This window comes from Culex pipiens, chromosome 2, assembly GCF_016801865.2.
Source record: "Culex pipiens pallens isolate TS chromosome 2, TS_CPP_V2, whole genome shotgun sequence".
Taxonomy (NCBI): Eukaryota; Metazoa; Arthropoda; class Insecta; order Diptera; family Culicidae; genus Culex; species Culex pipiens.
The window spans coordinates 213,656,580-213,675,188 of record NC_068938.1 but is presented as its reverse complement, the minus strand read 5'-3'; the positions used below and the strand labels follow the sequence as shown (position 1 = coordinate 213,675,188).

Here is an 18,609-nt window from a genome sequence, read left to right as displayed (position 1 = left end):
TAGTGTGATATGTAGAGATGCGTAATTGTGTAATTTGTCTGGTTTCAGCTTTGGTTCAGCTGACTGCCGATGTTATAATATATTTAGCATTAGAAACTGTATGACATAAATATAATTGAAGTCCGGCAAATCATAATTTTAAAAAATCAAATAATTTTTAATAAGCTTCAATTTCGAAATAATATCAAAATTAAACAAAACAAAATTGCAGCAATACCAAATTTTGTTATTGAGAACATTTTATCCCTGTTGTTGGATTTGCATGTTATCATTTCTAATAATATATTGAGCTGTTTTTTTGGAGTGACCTGCTCCGTTATTAATTTTGTTACTATAACAACCTTTAAAAAATTATCAATAAACTTTTGGGTAAGCTTGTAATAAGTCTTAGTAGCATTTTGTTCATAAAACCCTTTTTCTACCCGGTTTTGTATTTTTTTAAATATATTTTTTTAAATGTTCTTTGATTAGCATATTCAACCATGATGAGTATCCATGACCAAGATTCTGAGATATATATCTTTCTGAAAAAAAATATCGTATTTTATTATATCTATCAGACTAAAAGTACCATGCTTCTCCATAGACATGAGTCTACAGTACATTTTGCTGGAGACGCATGGTACTTTTGGTTCGATTAATTAATCGAAATCCGTATTTTTTTCAGAAAATCAAATCGAAATGTCATACGTCTTGAAAAATCATAAAAACATTTTTTCAGCTGGGTTATTCCACCTGAAGTGTGCAAGAAAAAATGCAAATTTGAGAATTACCATCTCCGATTCTGCTCAAATTTGGCAGAGCTGTTGAGACTATCAAAACATGCAAAAATCCTGAATTTCATCCAAATTTGACCACCCCCTCAATTTTGATGGAAATTGGACGTAGAATCCATTTCCTTGATCAAAATTTGGATTAAAATATTTGTTCTACCTGTATTGCGCAATTGAAAACATAACATGGCCGTATCTCAAAACAGCCCTATTTATTTTTTAAATTTGACCTCACCATCGTATTCCCCGTCCAATTTTACATAAGAATCACTTATCGACAGAAAGGAATATGTTTCGTTCCAGAGATATCGAATTTTAAAGTTTTAAGTATTTGAGATTACCTAAATTAGCTACACTCGCCGCATATGCTAGAAGCACTCGGGCGCGCTGATCAATAACTGCTACCTGGTTATTTATCGAAATAAGATTGCATCCCAAATAATCATTAGCAAATTAGCCCACAGGACGAGCAAGAACGACACGCAATACAGGGCAGAATGGAATTCCCGCTAAGCTAGCAGGAAATTGAAATTGACAAACACTTAAGAAAAAGTGTACGATACATTATCGTATTAAAAATTATGAATTAAAATGAATAAAACTCTCGTGAAGCATGATTAAGCAAGAGGATTTCTGGAAAGTATAAAACTGAAAAATGTAAGAAAATCACAAAGATTATTCGGATTTATTATCTGATTAAGATAATGGTGGTGTTGATTTCGACACCGTCCGAACAATTATCTTTTTTTTTTGTCAATCATTTCGAAATCTTGGAAGACGATACAGCTGCTGATCACATGTATCAGAAGTAAATGGTTTCGTTTTTGAAATTAAATGTACCAGAATTGAAAAAATAATCATCAATTATTCAGATGAAACTGGCTCACAATATAAAAATCGGTTTAATATGATCAATCTTTCAAGACGTAAGGCAGATTTTGGGGTTTATTGCTGAATGGCACTATTTTGCTACCGCACATGGCAAAAGCTCTAAAACCCATGAGAATTATTTCATCTTCTACATCCAGCTCTACATTTGTTCTTGCTTCAAATAAAAGAAATAATTTGATAAAGTGGGAAGAAATGAGGAATTAGAAAAAATATGAAAACAATAGAAAAATGTTAGTTTTTTTTAATTTTGTTGAAAAAACGTTGTAGCATTTGCACATTAATATTAAAAGTTCAAATTTTACCAAATACCAATGACACTGAAATCAGGAAAAACAGCGCATTCAAAATTACCCAATAAATATTCCTTAAAAAAATAGATTGTTCAAGGTATTGATTATCTCAAAATCGTATAAAATTATAAAAATAATTCATCTTACAGAACACCAGGTAGTAATTATTGATCAGCACGACTGAGTGCTTCTAGCATATGCGGCGAGTGTAGCTAATTTAGGTAATCTCAAATACTTAAAACTTTAAAATTCGATCTCTGGAACGAACCATATTCCTTTCTGCCGATAAGTGATTCTTATGTAAAATTGGACGGGGAATACGATGGTGAGGTCAAATTTAAAAAATAAATAGGGCTGTTTTGAGATACGGCCATTTAAAGTTTTCAATTGCGCAATACAGGTAGAAAAAATATTTTAATCTAAATTTTGATCACGGAAATGGATTCTGCGTCCAATTTCCTTCAAAATTAAGTCTAAGACCGACCTTCTAAGATTTGCGGTTCCTGAGTTATCGTCGTTTGAAGATAGGGGTTTCGCTCAAAAATCGCCAAAATGTCGATTTTTTGGGAGGGTACAAAAATGGAGGGGGTGGTCCGATTTGGATGAAATTCGGGATTTTTGCATATTTTGATAGTCTCAACAGCTCTGCCAAATTTGAGCAGAATCGGAGATGGTAATTTTCAAATGCTGTTCCGCTTCAGATGGAATGACCCAGCTGTAAGCTCTTTGTTCCTGAGACCATAAAATAAACAACAAAAGTTTTCATTTGGTATATAACTGTATTCAGCTATGTTTTTTTAGTATTTTTCATTAAATGCTCAACTGACCACCTTTCTTTTGCAACGTGGCATGCTAAAAATTGTTCAGCAGTTCAGGAGGCATGATTTTTTGAAAAATGTGATCTGTGACTCAGAGGTGTAAATGTGTTAGGAAATTTTCGGCTAGAAAGCCTTATGTGAAGATCTGAAATTAGAGCAACAATTAACAACAACAAAATAAAGAAGACAAAAACAGTTTTATAAATAATTTAAAAAAAATATTTTTTCGAATCTGAACCAAATTTTTGCCAAGATTCGACCATTTAATAAAATTTTCTAAAGTAAAATTTTACATCCATCAACCCCTGGTTCAACAAATATTCTTTACAGGTAAACCTGAAATTTATATGAGTACTTTCATAGACGAATTCGCTTAGCGGAAATGAAAACATTTTCACCGACCGATCTCCACGTCGATATACCTGAGCTTCAACGCAACGCCACCCCAACCGTTAAACGTTTTGCATGCACCGGTCAAACAAAAAATAATGCCTCTTTTGACTTTACAACCGACCGTGGCAGATGACAAAATCGCTTCACGCTGTCCCGCGAGTAAGGTAGGTACACCGTAATTGGCGATGGACAGTTAGTGGGGGGTGACTAATTTGGAAATCGTGGAAGTTTTTTTTCAGGCGCTCGCGAGCGATTGGGTATGGCAATTTCAAGAACGCGAGCGCCGGTGTGTTTGTAATGCGACACCATCATGCCGTTGAACCCTTTTAAGTGATGCCGGCGATATCTGGTTTGAAAAGGCGCAAGCTCATTATAGGATTGGTCTCTAATTGGGAATTGCGAGGCTTATCTTTAGTGGTAAAGAGTAGTAAAATTACCTGGGTTATTTTTTCGTACCAAAAACTCTTGTATATATTTGTAAATCTTGCCTTCTTAAACCATAATGTGAAAAAACAATCGAAAAATATCAGTACAAATCAATCGACATTAGAGCGCCCTACAATTTCTTTAGCAGCTTGGCGGCCTCCTCCTTCGCTTGCTTGTCGTCCTCGTTCAGCACGACCACGTTGGCGGCCAGCGCAAGATATTCTTTTGCCTTGTCATTCTGCTTCAGCGCCTGGCACGTTTTGCCCAACATCAGATGATTCATCGAGTAAAAGTTGGGCTTCGTTTTCTCGGCCTTCTCGAAGCAATCCAGCGCTTCCTCGTACGACCCGGACGGTGGCGCGGCGAAAATCGTCGAAACAATCTTCCGCTGGTACCACGGTAGATCCGCAAGTCCGTAGTAAAACTGTCCCAAGATGTACCAGCTGGTGGCGTCGTTCGGGTTCAGCTCGACCGCCTTCAGCATGTGCTTCTTGACGTTCTCCAGCTGCGTAATCCGTTCCTTGATTCCGTCCAGTCCACTCTTGGCGTCCAGCAGGATCGAGTACCACTTGTGGGAGGCGTAGTCCTTGTCGTTCAGTGCCAGCGCATCCGTTGCGAACTGGAAACTCTCGCGGATCAGCTCTTCCTTCTTGGGGCTGGGGGCGCTCTTGGACAGGTTGTAGATGACGCGGGCCATGCGCCACTTGATGTCGTAGGATTCGGGTTCCTGGAAAAAAAGAAGGAAATGTCGTTGAATTGAAATTTCTTAATAAACCGTAGTTTGATTAAAATTTAAAAAGTAGAAATAAATGCACGAGTTTAACCTAACTTTAAAACTTTTAAACATTTTCTTATGTTTATTATGCTAAGGGACCATCCACAAACCACGTGGACACTTTTTTGGACATCTCAACCGCCCCCCTCGTGAACAATTGTCCATACGAACAAAAACTTTTTTGTATGGAGCGTGGACAATAGGATGTAACAAAAATGACTTTCTGGCGTTCATTCAAGGGTTTGTTCCGGTGGGCATACGGAGTCCAAATCCCAAATATGACCTTGAATGGACGTAACAGGAGCTGGCGCTCCGCCAATCAATTTTAAATAAGATTTAACCCATAAAAAATATTTTTTCAAAAATGACAATTTTTGAGGCATTTTGGCCACCAATGCGTTTACCAAAAACATTACTGGCGTGTAGGCCAGATCCTTGCGCATCTTTTGGTATATATAACATTGAAGTTTTGAGCATCCTGGACCTCGGTACAGACCTTCAAAGTTTGGCCTTTTTTCGAAAAATCGGTCCCAGCAAAATCAAATGGCGTCTCGGGAGTCGCGAGGTGCGACGCATATCTTTTTTGCCGGGACCGATTTTTCGAAAAAATGCCAAACTTTGAAGGTCTGTACCGAGGTCCAGTAAAAATATTTTAAATTAATATTCAAATACTCTGTAACTTTAAAAATAATATACTCTGTAACGAAATCATTAAAAAACGTTACTTAATCCACCCTTAGGTGGTTGGTGCCTTCCTCACATTCGTTGGAAAGGTCATTTAATTACCTATCCAAAGATAGGTCGCATGATATATTTGGACAACGTTTTCATCAAAATATCTGAGATCTGGCCTCCAAAAAGTGTATAAATAACACTTAAGTGCTTATAACTTTTGATAGGGTTGTCAGATCTTCAATGTATTGGTCGCGTTGGAAAGGTCTTTTGATTACCTGTTCAACGACAGGTTGCATGATAGATCCGGACAACGTTTTCATCATGATATCTGAGATCCGGCTTCCAAAAAGTACATAAATAACACTTAAGTGCTAATAACTTTTGATAGGGTTGTCAGATCTTCAATGTATTGGTCGCGTTGGAAAGGTCTTTTAAATTCCATTCTAAAATGTGTAATATGCCAGGTTTTCTTACAAAAACCACCCTTTTTACAATCTTCCGGACTTTTGTTAAAATCGTTTTTTTTTTGCATAACTTTTGAAGGACTTAGCTAAACTGCATAATTTTTAATAGCGACTTATGGGACCCCAAGACGGATCGAATGACACCAAAACAGACAAAATCGGTTCAGCCAATGTCAAGATAATCGAGTGACAATTTTTTTGATCAACATCCCACCACATACACAGACATTTGCTCCGGATTTTATTCTGAGTCGATAGGTATACATGAAGGTGGGTCTAGGAGGTCTAATTGAGAAGTTCAGTTTTCGAGTGATTTTATAGCCTTTCCTCAGTAAGGTGAGGAAGGCAAAAATATAAAAAATCATAACATGAAACAAAAGAAAAATTGGTATCTTTTTATCTTTTACGAGAACCATCCACCCAAATAACCAAAATCGTGTAAACTAAACAAGACTTAGAAAAAATCTAAAAAATTCTTAGAAGGTGATAATAGGTCAAAATTTAATTTAATCTGAAACAAACCAAGCTTTAATCTTTTAATTTCTTTAAAAATTATACCTTTCAAATAAAATAGAAAAGTCAAATTGTTATTACAGCGAATAACAATATTACTGAATATAGTCAGTTTCCTAAGAGAAACTGATAAACTATTATGATGATACTATGATACTCTAAATAGCATTCTATTCTACTCAGTATTTTTTCTCAACTCTAATGGAATTCAATTGTTCCTTCTATAATTATTTTGGCTCAGGGAAAGACAACAATTTCTACTGAAGAATACTTTGAAGAATTGATTTGACAGAATTGCTAAATCTTCATAATTCGGAAGTTAGTGAATGTTCACAAACCGTACTAATACCTAATTATGGTTTCTATTTTTAAATCACATTTAAATTTTTTTACATTTAAATCCTAGGCTAATGTTTGACGCAAGTTCAATTATGTGAATAAAAAACAAATAAAAAATATGAAAAACACAAAACAGTCATTGTGATTGATGATTATAGAATATACCTACTTTGAAAAATTTAAAAAAATATTACAAGCTAAAATAAATAAATATAAAATCACAAAAAAAGATAAAAAAAAAACTCGGGGATAGTTTAAAAAACTACCGAAAAAGTCAAACTGGTTCACTAAAATAAATTAAACTTTCCGTTGAACAAAAATTGCTCAAATGAATCTTAAACAAAGGCTAAAAAATTTGCAATTATTAAACCCTCAGTTAAAAAACTGTGTTTTAATCCGAACAAAAAGTATTGATTTTCATTAAATTACAAAATTTTAGCAAAAAATAAAAAATAAAATCATTCTAAAATTGATAAAAATTTCACAAAAAAAATATTTTTTACTAAAAACTGGGATTTTGAAGACATTTTAAAACGTAGATTTTTCAATTTTTCGTCAAGTGAGACAATTCTAAACTATTTCAAAATTATTGAATTTTGTAGCAACAGATCGGATTTGTTTTGCAAATTTGTAACAGTACTATAACTAAATAATTTAGCTTGATATTCACTTTTTCATATATTAATTAGTGTTTTCTATTTGACTATTTCCAAAGAAAATGGATATTCTTTTGTACTTTTCCAAAATTTGGAAAAAGTGTTCACGTGGTTTATGGCCCTCTCGCTTTTAAACTATGAATTAAATTTGTAATGACCTTTCCTCCGCCAGTAATATTTTTTGTAAATGATTGAAAATTTAAAAATAAGCTTTTGACTATATTTTAATCGATTTTAAATTGATTGCGACCTTCCCATGAAAAACTAAAATTTTTATATCGATTTTAATCTCTTAAAAAAATAAGGGCAGCATAACCTTTCAAAATAAACTGCTAAAATATTTTATTTGAAAAAAACCTCAGCAAAACAAATTCCTTAATAATAATTTGGCAGAAAATGAACAAAATAACATATTTTTAGATTTATAAAATATGAAAAAAGTGTTCATAGTTCAAACGAACACTCTTTCACATTTTTTATTTTTTTATATTTTCTAGAATTTTGAAGAAAATATTTTTTTTTCAACTGGCATTCCATTTTTTATTGTTTGTATTTTTGGTATGTTCTTAGTTCAATAAGAATCAGGGTTTTCCATACAAATTTACACACATGCATCCCAAAATACCAATTTTAAAATTTTACTTTGCACATCAGCTTCATGGTGAAACTCATACTGACATGATATTTTTTTAAAAATCAAAAACTTAATTAATTCTGAACAAAAATTTATACCCGAGCAGACGGAAATAACTTGGGAATAACAATTTTTGATATTTGAAAATACTAGGCCAATAACATTTTATGTTATTTATAACAAGATTTGTTATTCGTCGATTCTTTTGTTATTGGATTGTTATTGTAATAACAGACTAATAACATTTTTGGTTATTCTTCGAACAAATCTTTGTTACACTCAACCCCGGTGGTTGGTCACTTTTTCATTTGACACTTTTTTAGTTTGTACCCCGTTGGTGGGTCAAAATCATACTAAAAAGTGACGAACTGTCACTTTTTACACGGCGCTCACGCACACTATCAAAACAAACGTTTGGTAGTGCGTGTGAACTCCGTGTAAAAGGGGTGTCAAACTAAAAAGTGACCCCGTTCGTTTGACAACAGTTGATGTCAAACCATCGGGGTTCGAGTGTATTATTGTTATTTTAACAACTAATCCGATCATCCCAATAACAGTTTTAGGTATTCTTCCATAACAAAAAATGTTATTCCAAAGTTGTTTTGGCTTTCAACCAATATCAGACCAATAACAAATTTTATTATTATAACATAAACTGTTATTAAACCCTTATGCAAAAATGATTTTCCCAGAAGATTTCATAACACTTTCTGTTATTTGTTACAGTATTTGTTATTGAAATGGCATGAATTTTGTTATTACCCCGTCTGCCCGGGTATAAAGTGCATCTTTTTATATCAAATTAGGATTTTTAAAAATTCCGCAACAATAATAATTCGTCAAAAATAAATAAATCAAATTTAAAAATTACCAAAAAAAAATATGATAAACTGCCATGAAATATTTCCCAGTCAACGGGCATAAACTTCAAATTAAATTAGTTACTGCCTTCTAGAATAATAACAACACAGATAAATAGACGAATTCAGTTTGAAATGGCCGCTAGGTGGCCAATGGTGATAGAAATGACAGCTTCCATGTATTTGAATATGGGAGCTCTGGAAAACTCAATTTTTAAGCAATAAAATGATTATTTATGATAAATGTATTGATTGATTAGGTGCACAAAATGTGTCTAGAATATTATTAAAATAAAAACTGTTCGAAAAATTTGCAATCGAGATAAGTGTAGGGATTATGGGTTGCAGGATTGAATATGTAATAAATTATTAAATGAGTATTTATTATAAGATTGATATAATTCATAAATAAGAGTTAAGAGCGCAACAAAAAGTGCGCACCTTCATGAATATTGCCTTGTTAGCTGATTGTGGATTGAGTGCGAGAGCGCGCTAGCGAGCTGCGAGAGAGAACGACGAGCGAGAAAACAACGAGATGCGCGCGGCAGGCGAAAGAGAGAATGAAGATTGTCAAATCAGTTTTGTGGTTAATTTCTGTGGAATAAGACGTGTTGTTTGTTAATTGCAAAATATTTGTGTTTTTATTATAAAAGAAAGTCCCCGATCACGACAATGGCACAGTCCGGTAAGTCGAACCTTTTGATTCATGAAAGATCATTTGTTTTGCTTGAATTGTTGTGTTGTGAAATCCAACAGTTTTGTTTACCTGCCAGGATGCAGGTCCAAAGTTTCGCTTTGTTGTTTTGCCTGTGTTTTGAAACAGGTAGATTTTTGCTTGAACTTGTTATTTGAAATTGATAAAAGGCATAAAACTATCTGCGATAATTGACGGTCTTGAATTTAATGAATGATTTGCTTGTTGTTGTGATATTGGGAACGAATGTTTTGTTTTGAAGTAGTAAGTTTGGCTTTTCGTTGTGATAATTGAAAACCAATGTTTTATTCTAAGTTTATGGTGGAATTTGAAGGCAAATAATTTGCTCGAAATTTGATTGTTTTTGTACAATCACATTTTTGCTTTAGATTTGATTGTTGTTGTTTTGATTGACGACCAATGTTTTGTTTTTAATTTGATGCAATGTATAATTGTTGTGTGGAAATTGAACTCCAATGTTTTGTTACGAATTAGACTCCAATTTTTTTTTCTTATTTTTGTGATTGACGAAAATCAATATTTTGTTTATAATTTGACAAAAGATTTGACAAGATTGTGGAAATTGAAAATCAATATTTCGTGTTGAATTTGATGGAGGATTAGTTTGCGATTGAAGGTAGATAATTTGTTTTTAATTTAGTTGTTGTTTTGGTAATTGAAATCAAATTTGTTGTTTGAATTTTATTGTTGTTATTATAATTGACGACCAATGTTTTGTTTTGAATTTGATGCAAAATTTGATTGTTATGGATTGTTGTTATTATTGATGATCATTATTTTTATTTTTTATTTTGGATTGGATGCTGGTTATTTTGGTAATTGAAGACCAATGTTAATTTTGAATAAGATAAATATTTGCTTCTTGTTAGTTTTGTTTTAAATTTAATGAAAGATATGCTTGTTGTGGCAATGACTTGATGCAAAGTCCAATAAAATCACAAATTACAAAATTTACAGGTTTAAATTTGATTGAAAGATTTGATTGTTGATGAGGGAATTAAAGCCCAATGTTTTGTTATGATAAGATGACAAATTTGCTTATTTTTGCGATAAATGAAAACCAATATTTTGTTTCGAGTAAGATACGAGGTTTGATTGATATTGTGGTAATCGAAAACCAGTTATTATTTTGAATATGATGATAGATTTGCTTTTTGTTGTGGCAATCGAAGGCCAAGATTTGTTTTCTGAATTTGAGTTTTGTTATTATAGAACGGTATTTTTTTCGGTATTAAATTTCATGCAATATTTGATTGTTGTTTTATGATGGGCAATTTTGAGTTTTAAATTTGACGCAATATTTGATTGTTTATATGGTAATTGATGACCAATGTTTTGTTTTGAAGTTGATGCAAAATTTGATTATTAATTTTATGGTTAATGAAAAAATGTTTAGTTCTCATTTGAATGAAGATTTGATTGTTGTTATTATTGACGATAAATTTTTACTGTGAATTTGATGCAATATTAGATTGTTGCTTGATGCTGTGGAAATTGAAAACTATCGTTTTAGAATTCTAATAAAAATTTTATAGATTTATGCAGAAATTGGGTACTAAAACCCTATGTAAATTTTTATGTACAACGGTAAAAACACGATTAAAAACCATTTCTGATTACTTTTTTTCATTTTAATGCAAAATTTTTTTTTGACAAGACAACATTTTTTCGATGGATCAACTATGGTCCCCTTGGAACGAGCTGTCAAGTAGGAGCTTTTCTGTCAAGAAGGACCGCGAGGTTAATTTTTCAAAATTGATTTAAAAATCCATTTTAAACTCTTTGTGCTCGTACAAAGGGTCATTGTACTCAGAAAAATAAGCTTTATCGCTGTAAACAATAATATCAGCAATCTAAGCTTCATTTTAGGACCCAATTGACAATCAATGTTTTGCTTTGAAATTTGATTTGAGCAACGTTTTTTGCCGTTATAATTGATTAGTCATAGTTAATTTTGAAGTCTCTTCTGTGTTGGAGACTGACAAACCTCTGCGATGGTAGTCAGAAAAAAAGTCTCCTCTGTGTTGGAGCCTGACAGACCTCTGCGATGGTAGTCAGAAAAAAGTCTCCTCTGTGTTGGAGCCTGACAGACCTCTGCGATGGTAGTCAGAAAGAAGTCTCCTCTGTGTTGGAGCCTGACAGACCTCTGCGATGGTAGTCAGAAAAAAAGTCTCCTCTGTGTTGGAGCCTGACAGACCTCTGCGATGGTAGTCAGAAAAAAAGTCTCCTCTGTGTTGGAGCCTGACAGACCTCTGCGATGGTAGTCAGAAAAAAGTCTCCTCTGTGTTGGAGCCTGACAGACCTCTGCGATGGTAGTCAGAAAAAAGTCTCCTCTATGTTGGAGCCTGACAGACCTCTGCGATGGTAGTCAGATTAAAAAAAAATGAATAATCTGTGCTGGAGTTCTTTGCGAAAGCAGTCAGATAACAATCTCCTCGATAAAGGAACCCGACAGACTTTTGTGATGATTTTTTTTAAAATAACTTCGCAGAAGGAGCCTTATGGATTTTAAAAATATATTGTTCAGCAAATCTTTTCATTCAATTAAGGACCGTCTTTAACATCACAAAAGAAATTGACCTAAGAAAATGAATAAACAAATTTAAATGTGAAAGTGAGCACTTTTTGATATCCACAAATAAAGCAATATGTATTTTGGCGTTATGTCTGTGAACTACCTAAAAAAATGATTTTAAATTCATCGAATAGGACTAAAACGGTTGTCACTAACACTGGAGTTGTCCTCTCTTGAAAGATAAACCTCTAAATTGAAAGACGTTAATGATTAAGTATTCCATATTGATAGTTGTTATGGTTAATTGTTACTTTAATCGATTTACTCAGCTGTGATACAAAAGTTGCTTGAAACCCAACATTATTTCACAGGGAAGTAAAAATTTAAGTAATCGTTAACATGAACAATACATTATTAGTTAAAAAAAGGTAAAATAATTCACTTAATAATTAATTTGATGCATTTTTAAATAATAAATAAAGGTATGATTAATCATCAGAAATGCTTAAAATATAATTTAAAGTGTGAGAGCGTTGCATCACAAGAGAAAATAATACAAATGTTTAAATATTAATTTTGAGTTGAGAAGTATGAGTGACAATTTGAGCAACGAAAAAAAAACATTATTTTTAAAAAAAAACTAGGAAATATTTATTATATTTATTTTTATTTTTCAATGCAATATCTGTTATTTGTATCAAAATAGTTCAAAATCATTCATTAATTTCGATAGAAATTATATTTTAACACTGTATCATTTTATTGAGTAAAAAAAAAACTTTCAGAATTTTAGTAATGTAAATATATCAAAAATTAAATTAAGAGAAACATTATTTTGAAATAAATTAAAGAAACTTTGGGGTTTTTTAATCGATTGTACATAATTATGAAACCAAACTTTTTCAAATTACATAACAGGAGTTTATCAGCAAAGAAAAAGTTAAAATTTTAAATAAGAAAAGAAATTATTGACAGGGATCGTAAAGATCGTGATTAAAAAAAATAAGTTTCTGTGAACAATCTACTCAAGTAATATATCAAAGTTGCTTGGAACCCATTTTACATTACGAGAAAAATAAAACAAAATATTTAAATATAAAACATTAAAAAATCTTTCAGCTGTTTTTAGATAAGCAAGATACGTTTTGAAGGAAATTATGGTTAGGATATTGTCTCCTCCGTGTTGGAGCCTGACAGACCTCTGCGGTGGTAGTTTGAAAAATGTTTCGCCTGAGCTGGAACTCTTTGAGAAAGTAGTCAGATTGCAATCTATACATCTATGCATTACAAGAATAATTGAATAAAATATGTTTTTTGTTGTTATCTGATAAGCACAGTACATTTTGAAGGTATATATAAATAATATGACCTTAAACATTGTTTTGATCATGATTAAATGTAACATTGAATAATCTAATCTACGGTAATATCAAAAGTGCTTGAATCCATACAATTTGAGCTAAAATAAATACAATTTGAAGAGAAAATTAATTTGACATATAATAGAAATCGAATATAGCGGAACGGCATTTATTTCAGTTTATATGTTTTATTTTTATTGCAACAATTTACCACATGATTTTGTTTTATTCATTAGAATAATATTTTCGGTACTATGTTTTGTTTCAAGATAAACAAAAATATTATTAAGTAGACACAACAGAGAAAAAAAAAAACTATTCGGTAAAAACTATCGTTTGTCTGGTTAAAAGATCGCGTAAGTGAATATTAATAGAAAGTTCAAAATTTTTAATATAAAAGTTGAAAAATGTTGATACTACCATGCATTTACAGAACAAAATCGTTAAATCGGTAATTTTTTTTAAAGAAAGCTTTTGTAGCAAAAATAAACAACATTTGATTTTATTTTTTATAAAAAAAAATGTATTTTGTGCAGCAAAGCACATTTTGAGCATTAATTGAATTATTTATATTATTTTTGCAATTTGCTTCATTTATTGAGATTGCTTTTCAAGAAATCATCTTAAACTGAAATATGGACTATTTTTTATTTTATAAAAGTGTACCGGTACTGATGAAAACAAATTCTTCGAAAATATTACTGATTTTGCATTTTAGTAATTTTTGCCATGTATTATTAACAGTTTCAAAATTAGTTAAAATGCGGTAATTTTTGATACAATGTTAAGCGGTGTTTGCACATCGGAAGGAACCGGTCAAGAAAAAATTCAAATGGGCAGCAGTAGAAGCGAAAGCAAGCCAGATAGGGTGAAGAAAAGCCTCAAGAAAACGCTCCCTCTCCTTTGTTCTGCTGTTCGTAAAGCTGTTTCTTGACCCCTTTCCTTCAGATCTCCATACTAACCTTTATTTAAAACAAATGTTGTATGTTTTAGCTGTACAGCTTGGTTGCGAATAAATTACAGAAAAGTACACATAAAAATATTGAAAATGAGGAAGGAATAAGCTTGCTTGTAGATCCATTTTGGGTGTTTTTGGGTATTAATTACAAACATATACTTTTCGTCACGTCTGCATTTAATATTAAAATCAGTTTATGTTTACCTTCAAGTCCCGTCTGGTGGATCAATCGGACGTGGCACTGGGCTTGGGCTCATAATCCATAGATCGGTTTGAACTGCGTGGCGGGCGCACATAAATTCAAAGTGTAAATTTGAGTAAAAACAATATCTGTGCCTGTCATAGTTTTTGTTTCAAATTTTTTTTTAAATAAGTTAAATAAATTACCACATTGTATATACTTTTAGAAATGTTTATTCTTTGTTTTTTATGGTACACATAAATTTAAAACTTTAAAAACGCCAGAATTATGCTTCATTTGTTATTTAAGTCAGCAACATGTTAGATTTTTGAATTTAGAACACATTGTTTTATATTTCATATTCACAAAATGATAATAAATAAAAATAATGTGATTCCATTTCATTCGAAATGTTTAAAAAAATAAAAATTGCTTTTGAATTTGAATTATTATATTTTTAAATCGTGTTGTTTCAGCAATGTTTGTAAAATTTGCTTTTTAATTTTAAATTACATAAAATTTAAAGAAAATCAGGTAAACAATCACTTATCTCGTTTGATTGATAAACCTGCGTTTATTTGAGAAATATTTGTGGTTTTTGTTTTTCTCCTCGTTTTTTTTTTCTTATATTTTCAGGTGTTTTTAAATTTTCAACCTCATCAGCGCATTCCATTTCTACAACTCCTGCGATCGGATGTCAGTCTCTTGGACAACATAGATGAAACATTTCGAAGACTGCGCTTTCGTATTTAGATCAGCATAAAAACAAAGTCGAGGAACCCGACGAAAATCTTTTAGGAAATTAAAAAAAAAATATTGATTGATTTAGCATTCAGGCAATTTTTCTGTTAGGAATTATGATTGATATTCGTCATCTTGAGAGTAGAAAAGAGGGAGAATGTAGGGATTATGGGTTGCAGGATTGAATATGTAATAAATTATTAAATGAGTATTTATTATAAGATTGATATAATTCATAAATAAGAGTTAAGAGCGCAACAAAAAGTGCGCACCTTCATGAATATTGCCTTGTTAGCTGATTGTGGATTGAGTGCGAGAGCGCGCTAGCGAGCTGCGAGAGAGAACGACGAGCGAGAAAACAACGAGATGCGCGCGGCAGGCGAAAGAGAGAATGAAGATTGTCAAATCAGTTTTGTGGTTAATTTCTGTGGAATAAGACGTGTTGTTTGTTAATTGCAAAATATTTGTGTTTTTATTATAAAAGAAAGTCCCCGATCACGACAATAAGTACACCATTCGATTCAGCAGGAATTTTGGGCACCAAAAATATATAGTTTTCATATGTTAAGTATTTTATTTTAAAAGAAAATTAACAAAAAGTATGAAAATCGAGACATTTAGTATGGGAGCTGTCAAATCTCTCACCATCAAAAAGCAGCGTTGAGCTTTCGCTGGATTTGTCTATCGAACATCCACTCACCGCGCTCTTGACCAGCAAATCGTACGCCTCCTGAAAGTTATTCTCGTCGAACAACTGGTCCGAGTGCTGGATCGTCTCGGACAGGTTCTTCGCTGCCGCTTCGGCCATTTTGCTGTCCGCTTTGGGGTCCGCTGCCGCGGGGGTTCCTTTCTTCTTCCACAACGAGAACGATGCAATCAGCGATGTTGTTGTTGTTGTTGCAACGGGGAGTCGCGCTCTTCGTACAGTCGGTTCAATTGGCTGAAATTGGTGAAGGGCGGAGAGAAGGGAAAGAAAACAAGTTTAAATTGAACGATTGACCTCAAAACTTGTTGAGTAATTTTAAACTTGCGATTAAGCCAACTATGATAAGCTAAGCCACTTCACTGATAATAACTGACCAAGGATTAAGACTGTTATCGCTCTTTTGAGCTGTTATCCTAAATCGACTTTCGAAACTCACTTAACTTGTGTCGCAGTGGACTTTGGACTTATCACATCAGCTGTTGCACTATCTACTAGTTTAAGATATCGAAGTGGATCGAATTTATAGAGATTAATCCTTTGAACAAAACTGACAAGATAAGAAAGGAAAATTACCGCCTGTGACTCACCGTTTTTCCGGGCAGCAGTCGCAAAAGACGGTTCTTGTGCAGCTTAGCGAATCCCAAACTAGTGCTGCACTTATTCTTCCAGCTCAGCAGCAACGATGAGTGTCTTAGTGCCAACACACTGGCAATCAGCAGCTGGCGGCCGTGCTTGTTCAACGCCTGAATTACCATCCTCACACAAGTGTACGCAAAACGAAAAAAAAACGAATAAAATCGTAGTAGGCTGAATCGTGTCACCGCCGCAGAAGGGAAGACAATAATATTGTTATTTACATAAACGACACTTCCACTAGCTAGTGACTGCGTTTAACAAGAGTTGGCCACTGACACATGAACGGAATGCAGCGCTAACAAGACAAGAAGAGGTGGACTTTGAAAACAAAACGCGACGAACTTTACACGATGATAAACAAAATATTGGGTGGAAGTGGGTGGTGTGCGTGCGGGAGAAGGTGGGTTACGCACACCACTACTAATTTGCAACGTGCATGCAACGCACACAACTGTAAATTTACATCACAGGCAAATAGAGTGGAAGTCGAAAATTTATTACAAATAAAACGAAAAACCCTTAGAATTTATTAACTCAAGATATTTTGATCTGCCATCGACAAATTACGACTTTCCATCGAAAAATTACAGTCGAAAGGCTACTTTCGAGAAATCTTGACTTTAATTTGTATTATTTGCTATTTAAAACATCTAAAATGCATTTCAATTCCAAAAACAGAAGCAAAAATTCTTATAAAATTTATTAAACTTACAAACTTCTAAAAACTTCTAAATTTTTTTTAGATTTTCTAAATTTTCTAAATTTTCTAAATTTTCTAAATTTTCTAAATTTTCTAAATTTTCTAAATTTTCTAAATTTTCTAAATTTTCTAAATTTTCTAAATTTTCTAAATTTTCTAAATTTTCTAAATTTTCTAAATTTTTTAAATTTTCTAAATTTTCTAAATTTTCTAAATTTTCTAAATTTTCTAAATTTTCTAAATTTTCTAAATTTTCTAAATTTTTTAAATTTTCTAAATTTTCTAAATTTTCTAAATTTTCTAAATTTTCTAAATTTTCTAAATTTTCTAAATTTTCTAAATTTTCTAAATTTTCTAAATTTTCTAAATTTTCTAAATTTTCTAAATTTTCTAAATTTTCTAAATTTTCTAAATTTTCTAAATTTTCTAAATTTTCTAAATTTTCTAAATTTTCTAAATTTTCTAAATTTTCTAAATTTTCTAAATTTTCTAAATTTTCTAAATTTTCTAAATTTTCTAAATTTTCTAAATTTTCTAAATTTTCTAAATTTTCTAAATTTTCTAAATTTTCTAAATTTTCTAAATTTTCTAAATTTTCTAAATTTTCTAAATTTTCTAAATTTTCTAAATTTTCTAAATTTTCTAAATTTTCTAAATTTTGTAAATTTTGTAAATTTTGTAAATTTTGTAAATTTTGTAAATTTTGTAAATTTTGTAAATTTTGTAAATTTTGTAAATTTTGTAAATTTTGTAAATTTTGTAAATTTTGTAAATTTTGTAAATTTTGTAAATTTTGTAAATTTTGTAAATTTTGTAAATTTTGTAAATTTTGTAAATTTTGTAAATTTTGTAAATTTTGTAAATTTTGTAAATTTTGTAAATTTTGTAAATTTTGTAAATTTTGTAAATTTTGTAAATTTTGTAAATTTTGTAAATTTTGTAAATTTTGTAAATTTTGTAAATTTTGTAAATTTTGTAAATTTTGTAAATTTTGTAAATTTTGTAAATTTTGTAAATTTTGTAAATTTTGTAAATTTTGTAAATTTTGTAAATTTTGTAAATTTTGTAAATTTTGTAAATTTTGTAAATTTTGTAAATTTTGTAAATTTTGTAAATTTTGTAAATTTTGTAAATTTTGTAAATTTTGTAAATTTTGTAAATTTTGTAAATTTTGTAAATTTTGTAAATTTTGTAAATTTTGTAAATTTTGTAAATTTTGTAAATTTTGTAAATTTTGTAAATTTTGTAAATTTTGTAAATTTTGTAAATTTTGTAAATTTTGTAAATTTTGTAAATTTTGTAATTTTGTAAATTTTGTAAATTTTGTAAATTTTGTAAATTTTGTAAATTTTGTAATTTTGTAAATTTTGTAAATTTTGTAAATTTTGTAAATTTTGTAAATTTTGTAAATTTTGTAATTTTGTAAATTTTGTAAATTTTGTAAATTTTGTAAATTTTGTAAATTTTGTAAATTTTGTAAATTTTGTAAATTTTGTAAATTTTGTAAATTTTGTAAATTTTGTAAATTTTGTAAATTTTGTAAATTTTCTAAATTTTGTAAATTTTGTAAATTTTGTAAATTTTGTAAA

General features: G+C 31.0%; 1 protein-coding gene across 1 annotated transcript; it reads right to left on the bottom strand.

Annotated features, from left to right (window-relative positions):
- Positions 1–3,607: 3,607 nt before the first annotated feature.
- On the bottom strand, positions 3,608–16,658 carry LOC120416823 (regulator of microtubule dynamics protein 1-like). Its single transcript, XM_039578709.2, has 3 exons — positions 16,272–16,658; positions 15,679–15,918; positions 3,608–4,318 (listed from the first exon to the last, which is right to left on the bottom strand). The coding sequence occupies exons 1-3, from the start codon at positions 16,437–16,439 to the stop codon at positions 3,722–3,724; spliced, it is 1,005 nt and encodes a 334-aa protein (XP_039434643.1). The 5' UTR covers positions 16,440–16,658; the 3' UTR covers positions 3,608–3,721.
- Positions 16,659–18,609: the final 1,951 nt, after the last annotated feature.